At 51.8% G+C, this 17,260-nt stretch overlaps 3 protein-coding genes across 5 annotated transcripts in view; 2 read left to right on the top strand and 1 right to left on the bottom strand.

Moving 5' to 3' along the window:
• Nucleotides 1-12,005, bottom strand: part of NCSTN (nicastrin) — a 40,294-nt gene extending 28,289 nt beyond the window's left edge. For all 3 annotated transcript variants that reach the window (XM_053966805.1, XM_053966803.1, XM_053966804.1), the window contains exons 1-6: nt 11,723-12,005; nt 8,876-8,986; nt 6,535-6,658; nt 5,673-5,791; nt 4,352-4,497; nt 1,644-1,797 (exon numbers count right to left, since the gene is read on the bottom strand). In XM_053966805.1, the coding sequence (XP_053822780.1) occupies nt 1,644-1,797; nt 4,352-4,497; nt 5,673-5,791; nt 6,535-6,658; nt 8,876-8,986; nt 11,723-12,005 (937 nt within the window). The remainder of the gene's footprint in view (nt 1-1,643; nt 1,798-4,351; nt 4,498-5,672; nt 5,792-6,534; nt 6,659-8,875; nt 8,987-11,722) is intronic.
• Nucleotides 9,011-11,635, top strand: LOC128801134 (uncharacterized). Its single transcript, XM_053966811.1, has 2 exons — nt 9,011-9,335; nt 9,381-11,635. The coding sequence occupies exons 1-2, from the start codon at nt 9,128-9,130 to the stop codon at nt 10,316-10,318; spliced, it is 1,146 nt and encodes a 381-aa protein (XP_053822786.1). The 5' UTR covers nt 9,011-9,127; the 3' UTR covers nt 10,319-11,635.
• Nucleotides 11,959-17,260, top strand: part of COPA (COPI coat complex subunit alpha) — a 35,306-nt gene continuing 30,004 nt past the window's right edge. The window contains exons 1-2 of the mRNA XM_053966802.1: nt 11,959-12,043; nt 15,517-15,630. Of these exons, the coding sequence (XP_053822777.1) occupies nt 12,004-12,043; nt 15,517-15,630 (154 nt within the window). The 5' untranslated portion in view covers nt 11,959-12,003. The remainder of the gene's footprint in view (nt 12,044-15,516; nt 15,631-17,260) is intronic.

Genomic DNA, 17,260 nt, shown 5'->3' with positions numbered 1-17,260 from the left:
TCATCCCGGGGTTTCGCAGGATTTCCCCAGGATTTTCCCAAGAAATCCCCAGGATTCTCCCAGGATTTCCCCGTGTTTCTGCAGCAGGATTTGGGCTGCTGACCTGGGCTGATGCTGCAGCCCCAGCGCAGCCCAGTACATCCCAGTATATCCCAGTACATCCCAGTACAGCCCAGTGCACCCCAGTACATCCCAGTACAGCCCAGTACATCCCAGTACATCCCAGTACAGCCCAGTACATCCCAGTATATCCCAGTACATCCCAGTACACCCCAGTACATCCCAGTATATCCCAGTACATCCCAGTACATCCCAGTACAGCCAAGTAGATCCCAGTACATCCCAGTACACCCCAGTGCACCCCAGTACATCCCAGTACATCCCAGTACGGCCCAGTACATCCCAGTATATCCCAGTACATCCCAGTACATCCCAGTGCACCCCAGTACATCCCAGTACAGCCCAGTACATCCCAGTACAGCCCAGTCCATCCCAGTACATCCCAGTACAGCCAAGTAGATCCCAGTACATCCCAGTACATCCCAGTACATCCCAGTACACCGCAGTGCACCCCAGTACTCCCCAGTACATCCCAGTACACCCCAGTACACCCCAGTGCACCCCAGTACATCCCAGTACATCCCAGTACTCCCCAGTACATCCCAGTATATCCCAGTACTCCCCAGTACATCCCAGTGCATCCCAGTACATCCCAGTGCATCCCAGTACATCCCAGTATATCCCAGTACATCCCAGTACAGCCCAGTACATCCCAGTACATCCCAGTACTCCCCAGTACATCCCAGTACACCCCAGTACATCCCAGTACAGCCCAGTACAGCCCAGTACATCCCAGTACACCCCAGTACATCCCAGTACATCCCAGTATATCCCAGTACATCCCAGTACTCCCCAGTACATCCCAGTACAACCCAGTACATCCCAGTACAGCCCAGTACATCCCAGTACATCCCAGTACAGCCCAGTACACCCCAGTACATCCCAGTACACCCCAGTACAACCCAGTACAGCCCAGTACAGCCCAGTACATCCCAGTACACCCAGTACATCCCAGTGCACCCCAGTACTCCCCAGTACATCCCAGTACACCCCAGTACATCCCAGTACTCCCCAGTACATCCCAGTACACCCCAGTACATCCCAGTGCACCCCAGTACTCCCCAGTACATCCCAGTGCATCCCAGTACATCCCAGTATATCCCAGTACATCCCAGTACATCCCAGTACTCCCCAGTACATCCCAGTACTCCCCAGTCCATCCCAGTACTCCCCAGTCCATCCCAGTACTCCCCAGTACATCCCAGTACATCCCAGTGCATCCCAGTACACCCCAGTACATCCCAGTACATCCCAGTACATCCCAGTACTCCCCAGTACATCCCAGTCCATCCCAGTCCATCCCAGTACACCCCAGTACATCCCAGTACTCCCCAGTACATCCCAGTCCATCCCAGTCCATCCCAGTACACCCCAGTACATCCCATTACAGCCCAGTACACCCCAGTCCATCCCAGTACTCCCCAGTACATCCCAGTCCATCCCAGTACACCCCAGTACATCCCATTACAGCCCAGTACACCCCAGTCCATCCCAGTACTCCCCAGTGCAGCCCCATGGCAGACCTGGGTTGATGCTGAAGGCGCTCTGCAGCGAGCTGCGGCGCATGCAGGTGACGGTGCTGGCTGCGGCGTGCATGTGAGCCAGGAGCTGCATGGCGCACAGCGGGAACCGCGGCGCCGCGCCCGGGCCCTCGGGGACGTTGTGAGCTCGGAAACACTGCAGGGAACAGCGCGGGAGCGTCGGCGCGGGAGCCGCGGCACGGGAGCCACGGGAGCCGCGGCACGGGAGCAACGGGAGCCACGGGAGCCGCGGCACGGGAGCAACGGGAGCCACGGGAGCCGCGGCATGGGAGCCACGGGAGCCCCGGCACGGGAGCAACGGGAGCCACGGGAGCCGCGGCACAGGAGCAACGGGAGCCACGGGAGCCGCGGCACGGGAGCAACGGGAGCCACGGGAGCCGCGGCATGGGAGCCACAGGAGCCGCGGCATGGGAGCAACGGGAGCCGCGGCACGGGAGCAACGGGAGCCACGGGAGCCCCGGCATGGGAGCAACGGGAGCCACGGGAGCCCCGGCATGGGAGCCTCGGGAGCCGCGGCACGGGAGCAACGGGAGCCTCGGCACGGGAGCAACGGGAGCCACGAGAGCCTCGGCACGGGAGCAACGGGAGCCACGGGAGCCGCGGCATGGGAGCAACGGGAGCCACGGGAGCCGCGGCATGGGAGCCACGGGAGCCGCGGGAGCCGCGGCACGGGAGCCATGGGAGCCACGGCACGGGAGCAATGGGAGCCATGGGAGCCGCGGCATGGGAGCCTCGGGAGCCGCGGCACGGGAGCAACGGGAGCCACGGGAGCCGCGGCACGGGAGCAACGGGAGCCGCGGCATGCGAGCAATGGGAGCTACAAGAGCCGCGGCATGGGAGCTGCGGCATGGGAGCAACGGGAACCATGGCATGGGAGCCTCGGCATGAGAGCCTCGGCATGGGAACTGCGGCACGGGAGCCTCGGCATGGGAGCAACGGGAGCCACGAGGGCCTCGGCACGGGAGCAACGGGAACCAGAAGAGCCGCGGCACAGGAGCAACGGGAACCGCGGCACGGGAGCCTCGGCACGGGAGCAACGGGAGCCTCAGCACAGGAACCGCGACACGGGAGCAACAGGAGCCTCAGCACGGGAACCGCGGCACAGGAGCCCCGGCGCGGCCGCACGGCTTTTGGGCGCTGCGGCAATTTACGAGGTTTTTGTCCATTTTTTGGGGGTTTTTTAGGGGTTTTTGTAAATTTTTGCAGATTTTTTGGGGTTTTTGTGATTTTTTTGGTTTTTTTTTAGGGATTTTTTAGGAATTTTTCTGATTTTTTTTTTATTTTTTAGGAACTTCTGTAAATTTTTGCAGAGTTTTCATGGATTTTTGCGAATTTTTAGGGGTTTTTGTAAATTTCTGCAGATTTCTTGGGGATTTTGTGATTTTTTTAGGGATTTTTGTGAAATTTTCTGGGATTTTTAAGGGATTTTTGTAAATTTTTGCAGATTTTTTGGGGATTTTTATGAATTTTTTGGGATTGTTTAGGGATTTTTGTAAATTTTTGCAGATGTTTTAAGGATTTTTGTGAATTTTTTGGGATCTTTTAGGGACTTTTACAGATTTTTTTGAGATTTTTGTGAATTTTTTGAGGTTTTTTTAGGGATTTTGTAAATTTTTGCAGACTTTCTGGGGATTTTTACAAATTTCTTGGGATTTTTGTAAATTTTTACAGATTTCTCTGGGATTTTTGGGAATTTTTTAGGATTTTGTAGGAATTTCTGAAAATTTTTGCAGATTTTTTTGAGATTCTTGTGAATTTTTTGGGATTTTTTTAGAGATTTTTTGCAATTTTTTGTGAACTTTTTGGGATTTTTTTTTAGGGATTTTTGTAAATTTTTGCAGATTTTTTTGGGGATCTTTGTGAATTTTCTGGTATTTTTTAGGGATTTTTGTGGATTTTTTGGGATTTTTTGGAGATTTTTGTGAATTTTTTTGGATTTTTTGGGATTTATGTAAATTTTTGCAGATTTTTTTGGGGATCTTTGTGAATTTTCTGGTATTTTTTAGGGATTTTTGTGGATTTTTTGGGATTTTTTGGAGATTTTTGTGAATTTTTTTGGATTTTTTGGGATTTATGTAAATTTTTGCAGATTTTTTGGTGATTTTTGGGAATTTTTTTTTAATTTTTGTAAAGTTTTGCAGATTTTTTTGGGATTTTTGGGATTTTTTTTTGTATTTTTATGGCTTTAAATGCTTTTTTTCTGGATTTTTACGAACTTTGAAGGGGTTTTAATGGACTTTTATGGATTTCCAATGGATTTTTATGGATTTGCAATGAATTTCAAATGGATTTTTATGGATTCCCAATGGATTTCCAATTAATTTCAAATAGATTTTTATGGATTTCCAATGGGTTTTTATGGATTTTGAAGAGCTTTTAATGGATTGTAATGAATTTTAAACATATTTTTACGGAGTTTTAATGCATTTTTATGGATTTTGAAGGGATATTTATAGATTGTAATGAATTTCCAGTGGATTTTTATGGATCTCCAATGGATTTTTATGGATTGTAGTGAATTTTAAATGGATTTTTATGGATTTCCAATGAATTTCTAATAATTTTTATGGCTTTCCATTGAATTTTTATGGATTTTGAAGGGATTTTAATGGACTGTAATGAATTTTAAATGGATTTTTATGGCTTCCCAGTGGATTTTAAGGAATTTTGAAGGGGTTTTCCCCCAGCACCTCTTTGATGAGCCGGGTCTCGTTGGCGTCCTGCAGCAGGAAAATGGGGAAGGGGAAATCCTCGTAGGAGAGCCCGGAGCCGCCCGGGTTCCACTCGGAGCCGTTGCAGTGCGCGAACTGCGGCCCATAGGAGTCTGAGTACAGCCCTGGATGGGGAGAAAAATGGGATAAAAATGGGGGGAAATGGCAAAAAATGGGGGGAAATGGGAAAAAATGGGATAAAAATGGGATAAAACAAGGAAAGAACAGTGAAAAATGGGGTACAAATGGGACAAACAGTGGCAGAACTGCGGCCCGTAGGAGTCTGAGTACAGCCCTGGACGGGGAGAAAAATGGGGTAAAAATGGGGGGAAATGGCAAAAAATGGGGGGAAATGGGAAAAAATGGGATAAAAATGGGATAAAACAAGGAAAGAACAGTGAAAAATGGGGTACAAATGGGACAAACAGTGGCAGAACTGCGGCCCGTAGGAGTCTGAGTACAGCCCTGGACGGGGAGAAAAATGGGATAAAAATGGGGGGAAATGGGAAAAAATGGGCTAAAACAAGGAAAGAACAGCAAAAAATGGGAAAAAATGGGATAAAACAAGGAAAGAACAGTGAAAAATGGGACAAATGGGACAAACAGTGGCAGAACTGCGGCCCGTAGGAGTCTGAGTACAGCCCTGGATGGGGAGAAATGGGGGGAAAATGGGGGAAAATGGGATAAAAATGGGGAAAATGGGATAAAAATGGGATAAAACAAAGAAAGAACAGTGAAAACTGGGACAAAATGGGATAAAATAGGGGGAAAAACAGTGGCAGAACTGCGGCCCGTAGGAGTTCGAGTACAGCCCTGGATGGGGGAAAAATGGGATAAAAACAGGGGGAAATGGGATAAAAATGGGGGGAAATGGGATAAAAATGAGCTAAAACAAGGAAAGAACAGTGAACAATGGGATAGAAATGGGATAAAAATGGGATAAAACAAGAAAAGAACAGTGAACAATGGGATAGAAATGGGATAAAAATGGGATAAAACAAGAAAAGAACAGTGAAAAATGGGATAAAATGGGATAAAATGGAGTCCTGGATGGGGGAAAAATGGGCTTAAAATGGGGAAAAATGGGATAAAAATGGGAAAAACAGTGAGAGAACTGTGGCCCATAGGAGTCTGACTACAGCCCTACATGGGGGAAAATGAGATAAAAATGGGATAAAAATGGGGAAAAAAAAGGGAAAAAAAAGAAAAAAATGGTGAAAATGGGGAAAAAATATAACAAAACCAGAGGAAACCAGGGGTAAATTGGGAAAAAGGGGGGAAAGTTGGGAATTTTGCTCACCAAATCCATCGTTGGGACATTTCAATCCCGGGGAAAATCCTTTGGAAGGCGGGGGAGAGGCAGCGGCCACGGCCAGGCCGGAAACCCGGGAGTTTCCCTTCAGACGCATCAAAATCTCCCTGGAAAAGGGAAAATGGGGCTGGAATTTGGGATTTATCCACAGAAAAGTGAAATCCAGGGATACATCAGGGAAATGAAGGGAAAATCCCCGGATTTTTATCTCATGGCGGCCCAAAATGGTGGAAAACCAACAAGGCCACAAATCCTGGAAATTCACCTCAGACACATCAAAACCTCCCTGGAAAGGGAAAACGGGGCTGGAATTTGGGATTTATCCACAGAAAAGTGAAATCCGGGGATAAATCAGGGAAATGAAGGGAAAATCCCGGGATTTTTATCTCACGAGGGCCCAAAACGGTGGAAAACCAACAAGGCCACGAATCCTGGAAATTCACCTCAGACACATCAAAACCTCCCTGGAAAGGGAAAACGGGGCTGGAATTTGGGATTTATCTAGGGAAAAATGAAATCAAGGAAATGAAGGAAAAATCTTGGGATTTTTATCTTGTGAGGGCCCAAAATGTGGGAAAAATCAACAGGGGGAAAATTCCAGCCACGCCTTTCCCAAGGACAGGAGCCCCAAGCCCATCCCAAGTTTTATTTTCCCTGTTTATTTTAAAATCACGGATCAACACCGCACAGATCTGGGAGCCCAATCCCACTAAAAAAAAGAAGGAAAATGCAAGTTTAGCAGGGAGTAAATCCCTGAGGTGCTGGGAAGGCTCCGAGCCCGGGCGCTGTGGGGACTCGGAGGAGGGGATTTGATCCCGAATTTTGGCGTTTCCCATCCCGAAGATCCCACCTGGAGAAGAGGTTCCCGTCCAGCAGGATCATGTAGGGGGGGTGGGGGCCCTTGGCCAGGACCCATTCCAGGTCCTGCTCCTTCTCCACCACGTGGATCACGCCCGTGTTGCCGCTCAGCGAGGCTGGGGAGAAACGGGAGCTGCAGAATTCCAGGGAATCCCACAAAAAAATCCCTGGATTTCCATGGAATACCAGGGCAGGGGGATGAGGAGTTGAGGGGAAGAGCTAAGGGGTGGGAATGTGGGATTTGTCCCCTCAGAATTCCAAGGGATTCCTCCAAATCCAGAGGTTTTCCATGGAAAAGCAGGAGAGAGGGATGAGGGATTGAAGGAAGAGCTGAGGGATGGAAATGTGGGATTTGTCCCCTCAGAATTCCAGGGAATCCCACAAAAAATCCCTGGATCTCCATGGAATACCAAGGCAGGGGGATGAGGGGTTGAGGGGGAGAGCTGAGGGGTCGGAATGTGGGATTTGTCCCTCAGAATTCCCTAAATTCCCCGGAATACCAAGGCAGGAAGTCTAAGGAATTTAAGGAAGAGCTCAGGGATGGAAATGTGGGATTTGTCCCCTCAGAATTCCAAGGGATTCCTCCAAATCCAGAGGTTTTCCATAGAAAAGCAGGGCAGAGGGATGAGGGACTGAAGGAAGAGCTGTGGGGTGGAAATGTGGGATTTGTCCCCTCAGAAATCCAGGGAATCATACAAAAAAATCCTTGGATTTCCATGGAATACCAGGGCAGGGGGATGAGGGGTTGAGGGGAAGAGCTGAGGGGTGGAAATGTGGGATTTGTCCCCTCAGAATTCCAAGGGATTCCTTCAAATCCAGAGGATCACACCGGCAGGATCACCGGGAGGCTCTCTCACCCCTGAGCATTCCCAAATTCCCAGAATTCCCAAATTCCCAGCATTCCAAAATTCCCATGCTGATCTGGTGCGTGGTGTTGAGCAGGCACAGCGCCCCTCACACCCCCAGCATTCCCAGCACTCTGAAATTCCCAGAATTCCCAAATTCCCAGATTCCCAGCATTCCCAAATTCCCAGCAAATTCCCAGGAATTATCCCCACACTCACACGGGCAGCCGATCTGGTGCATGGTGTTGAGCAGGCACAGCGCCCCTCACACCCCCAGCATTCCCAAATTCCCAGCATTCCCAGATTCACAGCATTCCCAGATTCCCAAATTCCCAGATTCCCAGCATTCCCAGATTCCCAGCATTCCCAGATTCCCAGCATTCCCAAATTCCCAGCACTCCCAAATTTCAAAATCCCAGGAATTATCCCCACACTCACACTGGCAGCCGATCTGGTGCGTGGTGTTGAACAGGCACAGCGCCCCTCACACCCCCAGCATTCCCAGATTCCCAGCATTCCCAACATTCCCAGATTCCCAGCATTCCCAGATTCCCAAATTCCCAGCACTCCCAAATTTCAAAATCCCAGGAATCAGCCCCACACTCACACGGGCAGCCGATCTGGTGCGTGGCGTTGAGCAGCACAGTGCCCCTCACACCCCAGCATTCCCAAGTTCCCAGATTCCCAGCATTCCCAATTCCCAGCATTCCCAAATCCCAGGAATTATCCCCACACCCACATGGGCAGCCGATCTGGTGCGTGGCGTTGAGTAGCACAGTGCCCCTCACACCCCAGCATTCCCAGATTCCCAATTCCCAGGAATTATCCCCACACTCACATGGGCAGCCGATCTGGTGCGTGGCGTTGAGCAGGCACAGTGCCCCTCACACCCCCAGCATTCCCAGATTCCCAGCATTCCCAAATCCCAGGAATTATCCCCACACTCACACTGGCAGCCGATCTGGTGCGTGGCGTTGAGCAGGCACAGTGCCCCTCACACCCCCAGCATTCCCAGATTCCCAGCATTCCCAAATCCCAGGAATTATCCCCACACTCACACTGGCAGCCGATCTGGTGCGTGGCGTTGAGCAGGCACAGTGCCCCTCACACCCCCAGCATTCCCAGCATTCCCAGATTCCCAGCATTCCCAAATCCCAGGAATTATCCCCACACTCACATGGGCAGCCGATCTGGTGCACAGTGTTGAGTAGCACAGTGCCCCTCACACCCCCAGCATTCCCAGATTCCCAGCATTCCCAAATCCCAGGAATTATCCCCACACTCACACTGGCAGCCGATCTGGTGCGTGGCGTTGAGCAGGCACAGTGCCCCTCACACCCCCAGCATTCCCAGATTCCCAAATCCCAGGAATTATCCCCACACTCACACTGGCAGCCGATCTGGTGCGTGGCGTTGAGCAGGCACAGTGCCCCTCACACCCCCAGCATTCCCAGATTCCCAAATCCCAGGAATTATCCCCACACTCACACTGGCAGCCGATCTGGTGCGTGGCGTTGAGCAGGCGCACGCAGGGCGCCGTGTGGTTCAGCGGGATGTAAATCTTGCGGTGCACCGAGTTCCCCCGGCACGGGCACGGGGCTGGCCACGGGAAACGACACAAACGCCGCGGTCAGGGAATGGGAACGGGAACGGGAAACAAACACCGGGAATGGGAATGGGAACGGGAAACAAACACCGCGGTCAGGGAGCGGGAACGGGAATGGGAAACAAACACCGGGAATGGGAACGGGAACGGGAAACAAACACCGTGGTCAGGGAGCGGGAACGGGAATGGGAAACAAACACTGGGGTCAGGGAACGGGAATGGGAAACAAACACCGGGGTCAGGGAGCGGGAATGGGAAACAAACACCGGGGTCAGGGAACGGGAATGGGAAACAAACACCGGGGTCAGGGAACGGGAACGGGAATGGGAAACAAACACCGGGGTCAGGGAACGGGAATGGGAAACAAACACCGCGGTCAGGGAGCAGGAACGGGAATGGGAACGGGAATGGGAAACAAACACCGGGGTCAGGGAACGGGAATGGGAAACAAACACCGCGGTCAGGGAGCGGGAATGGGAAACAAACACCGCGGTCAGGGAGTGGGAACGGGAATGGGAATGGGAAACAAACACTGCGGTCAGGGAGCGGGAATGGGAAACAAACACCACGGTCAGGGAGCGGGAATGGGAAACAAACACCGCGGTCAGGAACGGGAAACAACACTGGGATTGGGGAGTGGGAACGGGAGACAACACCAGGATCGGGGAGCGGGAACGGGAAACAACACAGGGATCGGGGATTGGGAACGGGAAACAACACTGGGATCGGGGATTGGGAACGGGAAACAACACCGGGATCGGGAACAGGAATGGGAAACAACACTGGGATCGGGGAGTGGGAATGGGAAACAACACCGGGATCGGGGATTGGGAACGGGAAACAACACCGGGAACGGGAACAGGAATGGGAAACAACACCGGGATCGGGGAGTGGGAATGGGAAACAACACCGGGATTGGGGATCGGGAACGGGAAACAACACCGGGATCGGGAACAGGAATGGGAAACAACACCGGGATTGGGAACAGGAATGGGAAACAACACTGGGATCGGGGATCGGGAACGGGAAACAACACCGGGATCGGGGATTGGGAACGGGAAACAACACCGGGATCGGGAACAGGAATGGGAAACAACACCGGGATTGGGAACAGGAATGGGAAACAACACCGGGATCGGGGATTGGGAACGGGAATGGGAAACAACACCAGGAACAGGGAGCAGGAACGGGAATGGGAAACAACACCGGGATTGGGAATGGGAAACAACACCGGGAACAGGGAGCGGGAGCGGGAATGGGCTGGGAACACCAGGGTCAGGGAGCAGGAATGGGAAACAAACATCAGGATCAGGGACCGGGAATAGGAAACACCGGGAGTGGAACGGGAACTGGGAATGGGCTGGGAAACCGGGAATGGCCCAGGGAAACACTGGGATCAGAGACTGGGAATGGCATCGGGAACTGGGAAACAGGATCAGGGACTGGCTGGGATCAGGGACCGGAATTGGGAACCGGGATAGGAACTGGGAATGGGCTGGGAAACACCGGGATCAAAGACCGGGAATGGGCTGGGAAACACCGGGATCAGGAACCGGGATCAGGGACTGGGAATGGGCTGGGAAACACCGGGATCAGGAACCGGGATCAGGGACTGGGAATGGGCTGGGAAACACCGGGATCAGGAACCGGGATCAGGGACTGGGAATGGGCTGGGAAACCGGGATCAGGAACCAGGAATGGGCTGGGAAACACTGGGATCAGGAACCGGGATCAGGAACCAGGAATGGGCTGGGAAACACCGGGATCAAAGACCGGGAATGGGCTGGGAAACACCGGGATCAGGGACTGAGAATGGGCCGGGAAACCGGGATCAAAGACCGGGATCAGGGACTGGGAATGGGCTGGGAAACACCGGGATCAGGAACCGGGAATGGGCTGGGAAACACCGGGATCAGGACCTGGGAATGGGCCGGGAAACACCGGGATCAGGAACCGGGATCAGGGACTGGGAATGGGCCGGGAAACACCGGGATCAGGAACCGGGATCAGGGACTGGGAATGGGCTGGGAAACACCGGGATCAGGACCTGGGAATGGGCCGGGAAACACCGGGATCAGGAACCGGGATCAGGGACTGGGAATGGGCCGGGAAACACCGGGATCAGGGACTGGGAATGGGCCGGGAATCCGGGATCAAAGACCGGGAATGGGCTGGGAAACACCGGGATCAGGAACTGGGAATGGGCCGGGAAACACTGGGATCAGGAACCGGGATCAGGGACTGGGAATGGGCTGGGAAACACCGGGATCAGGGACTGGGAATGGGCTGGGAAACACCGGGATCAGGGACTGGGAATGGGCTGGGAAACACTGGGATCAGGAACCGGGATCAGGGACTGGGAATGGGCCGGGAAACACCGGGATCAGGAACCGGGATCAGGGACTGGGAATGGGCTGGGAAACACCGGAATCAGGAACTGGGAATGGGCCGGGAATCCGGGATCAAAGACCGGGAATGGGCCGGGGAGCAGCGGGAATGGTGCTGGAAGCGGGAGCAGAATCCCTTTCCCCAGCAGCTCCAGAAGCCGGGAGTGCGCCGGGGCACAGAAGGAAAAGCCCCTTCCCGGTTCGTTCTTCTGGGACTCCAGGGGCTCCAGAGTCGGGAACGAGCGGGAAAAGGGAACGGAGCCATTCCCGGGGTTTGCCCTCAGCCCCGTTCCCCCCTCAGGACCCCCCAAACCGCCCCTGCCCCTCCCCCTCAGGCCTCACCCGCCGCCAGCGCGGCCACGAGCAGCGCGCGGAGCATCCCCAGGGAATTCCGGCCCGTTCCCGGGGAACTCCGGCCCGTTCCCGGGGAATTCCGGCCCGTTCCCGGGGAATTCCGAGCCGTTCCCGGGGAACCCCGGCCCGGCCCCGCCGCCATCACTGCCCGCGGCCGCTCCACTTCCGCGATGCAGCGGAAGTGACGCATGGAAGCGGCGCCCGTTTCCGGGGCGGTCCTGCGGTGCCGACGTGGAGGTTCCGGGTTGCGGCCGGGCCGGGCTGGGACCATGTTGACCAAATTCGAGACCAAATCCGCGCGGGTGAAAGGTGAAAAAACCGGGAAAAACCGGGAAAAACCGGGATAAACCGGGAAAAACCGGGATTCACGGGATGGGGGAGGCGAATTATGAGGGGAAGGTGGAATCCCCTCATGGAGGGAGGGCCCGGAGCGGGAATGGAGGATCCTGAGGGAGCTGAGGGTGATCCCAGGGAAAAGGGATCCAGGGGGGATTTGGGAATTGCCAGGGGGGATTTGGGATCTGATCCCAGGGGGAATTTGGGATCTGATCCCAGGGGAGATTTGGGATCTGCCAGAGAGGATTTGGGATCTGATCCCAGGGGCAATTTGGGATCTGCCGGAGGGAATTTGGGATCTGATCCCAGGGGGAATTTGGGATCTGATCCCAGGGGAGATTTGAGATCTGCCAGGGGGAATTTGGGATCTGATCCCAGGGGGGATTTGAGATCTGCCAGAGAGGATTTGGGATCTGATCCCAGGGGGAATTTGGGATCTGCCAGAGAGGATTTGGGATCTGATCCCAGGGGGAATTTGGGATCTGCCAGAGAGGATTTGGGATCTGATCCCAGGGGGAATTTGGGATCTGCCAGGGGGAATTTGGGATCTGCCAGGGGGAATTTGGGATCTGATCCCAGGGGGAATTTGGGATCTGCCAGGGAGGATTTGGGATCTGATCCCAGGGAATGGGGCAGGACAGGAGGGAACGGCCTCGAGCTGTGCCAGGGCTGGAAATTTGGGATGATTTTTCCATGGAAAAAGGGTTGGGAAGCAGCGGGAGGGGTGAGGGAGGGTTGGATCCCCATCCCTGGAGGGGTCCGAGGGATTCCCGGGATTTGTGTGACAGAATTCCCAGGATTTGGGCTGGGGTCGGGCTCCAGTTTTCCCCAGGTTTTTCCCAGCTTTCCCCAGGTTTTCCCCAGGTTTTCCCAGTTTTTCCCAGCTTTTCCTCAGGTTTTTCCGAGTTTTTCCCAGGCTTTTCCCAGGTTTTTCCCCACGTTTTTCCCAGGTTTTTCTCCATCTTTTCCCAGGGTTTTTCCCAGGTTTTTCTCCATCTTTTCCCAGGGTTTTTCCCAGGTTTTTCTCCATCTTTTCCCAGGGTTTTTCCCAGGTTTTTCTCCATCTTTTCCCAGGGTTTTTCCCAGGTTTTTCTCTATCTTTTTGGCCTTTTGTCCCTTTTCCTCATTTCCTCCCAGACTTTTCCCTTTTTCCTTTCCTTTCCCCAGGCTTTTCCTGGCTTTTCCCAGGATTTTTTCTGGCTATTCCCAAGTTTTTCCCTGGCTCTTCCCAGGATTTTCCCTCTCCTTTCCCAGCCCTTTTCCATTTTTTTCCCCAGATTTTTCCCAGATTTTTTTCCCCCGTTTTTCCCCACCCTTTCCCATTTTTTCCCACTTTTAACCCATCCTTTTCCAGCCCTTTCCCCACCCTTTCCCAGTTTTCCCCCAGACTTTTTTCGCAGTTTTTTCCCAGATTTTTCCCAGGATTCTTTCAGATTTTTCCCATTTTTCCCCTGTTTTTTTTTTCCCGCCCATTCCCAGTTTTTTTCCCAGTTTTTCCCAGTTTTTTTTCCAAGGGGTTTTTCCCCAGGGTTTTTACCTGTTTTTTTTTTTTTTTCCCTGCCCATTCCCAGTTTTTCCCAGTTTTTTTTCCCCAGTTTTTTCTCATTTTTTCCCAGTTTTTTCCCTGTTTTTCCCCAGGGTTTTTTCCCAGTTTTTCCCCAGGTTTTCCCAGGATTTTCTCTGCCCATTCCCAGTTTTTCCCCAGGGTTTTCCCCAGTGTTTTCCCAGGTTTTTCCCTGTTTTTTTTTTCCATTTTCCCCTGTTTTTCCCCAGTTTTCTTCCCCAGTTTTTCCCCCCAGGTTTTTCCCCAGTTTTTCCCCAGTTTCCCCCAGTTTTTCCCCAGTTTTTCCCCAGTTTTCCCCCAGTCTTTCCCCAGTTTTTTTCCCAGTTTTTCCCTTTTTTTTTTTCATTTTTCCCCAGTTTTTCCCAGTTTTTTCCCTTTTTTTTCCCATTTTCCCTGTTTTTTTCCCCTTTTTTTCCCCACCCATTCCCATTTTTCCCCAGTTTTTCCCCAGTTTTTTCCCACAGTTTTTTTCCCCAGTCTTTTCCCCAGTTTTTTCCCAGTTTTCCCCCAGTTTTCCCCCAGTTTTTTCCCCAGTCTTTCCCTTTTTTTTCCATTTGTCCCCATTTTTCCCCATTTTTCCCCATTTTTCCCCATTTTTTCCCATTTTTTTCCATTTTTCCCATTTTTTTCCCTGTTTTTTTCCCCACCCATTCCCAGTTTTTTTCCCCAGTTTTTCCCCAGTTTTTCCCCAGTTTTTCCCCAGTTTTTCCCCAGTTTTTCCCCAGTTTTTTCCCCAGTCTTTTCCCACTTTTTTCCCCACTTTTTTCCCCAGTTTTTTCCCCAGTTTTTTCCCCAGTTTTCCCCCAGGGTTTTCCCCAGTTTTCCCCCAGTCTTTCCCCAGTCTTTTCCCCCAGATTTTCCCCAGTCTTTCCCCAGTCTTTTCCCCCAGATTTTCCCCAGTTTTCCCCCAGTTTTTTTCCCCAGTTTTCCCCCAGTTTTCCCCCAGTTTTTTCCCCAGTTTTCCCACAGTTTTCCCCCAGTTTTTCCCCAGTTTTCCTCCAGTTTTTTCCCCCAGTTTTCCCCCAGTTTTCCCCCAGTTTTTTTCCCCAGTTTTTCCCCAGTTTTTTTCCCCAGTTTTCCCCCAGTTTTTTTCCCCAGTTTTTCCCCAGTTTTTTCCCCCAGTTTTCCCCCAGTTTTCCCCCAGTTTTTTTCCCCAGTTTTCCCCCAGTTTTTCCCCAGTTTTCCCCCAGTTTTTCCCCAGTTTTCCCCCAGTTTTCCCCCAGTTTTCCCCCAGTTTTCTCCCAGTTTTCTCCCCAGTTTTCCCCCAGTTTTTTCCCCAGTTTTCCCCCAGTTTTTTCCCAGTTTTTTTCCCAGTTTTCCCCCAGGGTTTTCCCCAGTTTTCCCCCAGTCTTTCCCCAGTCTTTTCCCCCAGATTTTCCCCAGTCTTTCCCCAGTCTTTCCCCAGTCTTTTCCCCCAGATTTTCCCCCAGTTTTCCCCAGTTTTTTCCCCCAGTTTTCCCCCAGTTTTCCCCCAGTTTTTTCCCCAGTTTTCCCACAGTTTTCCCCCAGTTTTTCCCCAGTTTTCCTCCAGTTTTTTCCCCCAGTTTTCCCCCAGTTTTCCCCCAGTTTTTTTCCCCAGTTTTTCCCCAGTTTTTTCCCCAGTTTTCCCCCAGTTTTTTTCCCCAGTTTTTCCCCAGTTTTTTCCCCCAGTTTTCCCCAGTTTTCCCCCAGTTTTTTTCCCCAGTTTTTCCCCAGTTTTTCCCCAGTTTTTCCCCAGTTTTTCCCCAGTTTTTCCCCAGTTTTCCCCCAGTTTTCCCCCAGTTTTCTCCCAGTTTTCTCCCCAGTTTTCCCCCAGTTTTTTCCCCAGTTTTCCCCCAGTTTTTTCCCAGTTTTTTTCCCAGTTTTCCCCCAGTTTCCCCCATGTTTCCCGTGTTTCCCCCAGGGCTGTCGTTCCACCCCAAGCGGCCCTGGGTGCTGAGCAGCCTCCACAACGGCGTCATCCAGCTCTGGGACTACCGCATGTGCACCCTCATCGACAAGTTCGACGAGCACGACGGTAACCGGGGCAGAGGCAGGGAGAACGGGGGAGAACGGGGGGAAACGGGAAAAAAACGGGGGGAAATGGGAGAAAACAGGGGAAAAAATGGGAAAAAACGGGGGAAAAACAGGGGGAAACGGGAAAAAAACGGGGGGAAATGGGAGAAAATGGGGAAAAAAACGGGAGAAAACAGGGGAAAAACAGGGGAAAACGGGAAAAAAACGGGGGGAAATGGGAGAAAACGGGGAAAAAATGGGAAAAAACGGGGAAAAACAGGGGAAAACCGGAAAAAAAACAGGGAAAAACGGGAGAAAACGGGGGAAAAACGGGAGAAAAAATGGGGAAACGGGAGAAAACGGGGGGAAAATGGGGGGAAAATGGGAAAAAAACGGGGGGAAAATGGGAAAAAAATGGGGGGAAACAGGAAAAAACGGGGGAAAACGGGAAAAAAAACAGGGAAAAACTGGGGAAAACGGGGGGAAATGGGGAAATCTGGGAAAAGAACGGGCGGAAACGGGAGAAAATGGGGAAAAATGGGGGGAACCAGGGAAAAAACGGGAAAATCTGGGAAAAAACGGGGGGAAAACGGGGAAAAAATGGGAGAAAACGGGGGGAAACAGGGAAAAAATGGGGGAAAATGGGGAAAATCCAGGAAAAAAAACCCAGGGGAAATCGGGGGAAAAAACGGGGGGAAACAGGGAAATCTGGGAAAAAAAATGGGGAAAATGGGGAAATCTCGGAAAAAAACGGGGGAAACGGGGATATCCGGGAAAAAAATAGGGGGAAAACGGGAAAATCTGGGAGGTCTGGGGGAAAAATGGGAAAAATCCAGGAGTTCTGGGGGAAAAAATGGGGAAGATCTGGGAGTTCTGGGGAATACGGGGAAAATCTGGAAAAAATCTGGGGGAAAATGGGAAAAATCTGGGAAAAATCTGGGGGAAAATTGGAAAAAACGGGGAAACTCCAGGGACAAATCTGGGGAAAAATCTGGAGAAAATCAGGGAAAAATGGGGGGAAATGGGAAAAATGTGGGGAAAATCTGGGGAAAACTCGGGGGAAAATGGGAAAACTCCAGTGAAAAATGGGGGAAAATGGGAGAAAATTGGAAAACTCCAGGGAAAAATGGGGGAAAATGAGAAAACTCCTGGGAAAAATGGGGGGAAATGGGAAAACTCCAGGGAAAAATGGGAAAAAAAATGGGCGGAAAATGGAAAACTCCATGGAAAAATGGGAAAAAAAATGGGCAGAAAATGGGGGAAAATGGGAAAACTCCAGGGAAAAATGGGAAAACTCCAGGGAAAATGGGGGAAAATGGGAAACCTCAGGGAAGATGGGGAAACTCCAGGGGAAGTGGGAAACCCCCAGGGAAAAGTGGGAAAACTCCAGGGGAAAATGGAAAAATCTGGGGAAAATGGGAAACCCAAGGGAAAATGGGAAATGGAAGCCCCAGGGAAAAATGGGAATGGAAGCCCCAGGGAAAATTGGGGAATGGAGGCCCCAGGGGAGATGGGGAATGGAAGCCCCAGGGAAAAATGGGAATGGAAGCCCCAGGGAAAATTGGGGAATGGAGGCCCCAGGGGAGATGGGGAATGGAAGCCCCAGGGAAAAATGGGAATGGAAGCCCCAGGGAAAATTGGGGAATGGAGGC

The sequence above is a fragment of the Vidua chalybeata genome, chromosome 29 (genome assembly GCF_026979565.1).
Source record: "Vidua chalybeata isolate OUT-0048 chromosome 29, bVidCha1 merged haplotype, whole genome shotgun sequence".
NCBI lineage: Eukaryota > Metazoa > Chordata > Aves > Passeriformes > Viduidae > Vidua > Vidua chalybeata.
Note: the sequence above shows the minus strand (reverse complement) of the source record. Positions and strands in the feature narration are given on the sequence as shown.

Bases quoted from the DNA above. Each gene is read 5' to 3' on its own strand.
- LOC128801134 (XM_053966811.1), top strand. From the start codon at position 9,128: ATGGGAACGGGAACGGGAAACAAACACCGTGGTCAGGGAGCGGGAACG. The intron at 9,336-9,380 runs GTCAGGGAACGG...GTCAGGGAGCAG, and splicing joins AATGGGAAACAAACACCGGG to GAACGGGAATGGGAACGGGA.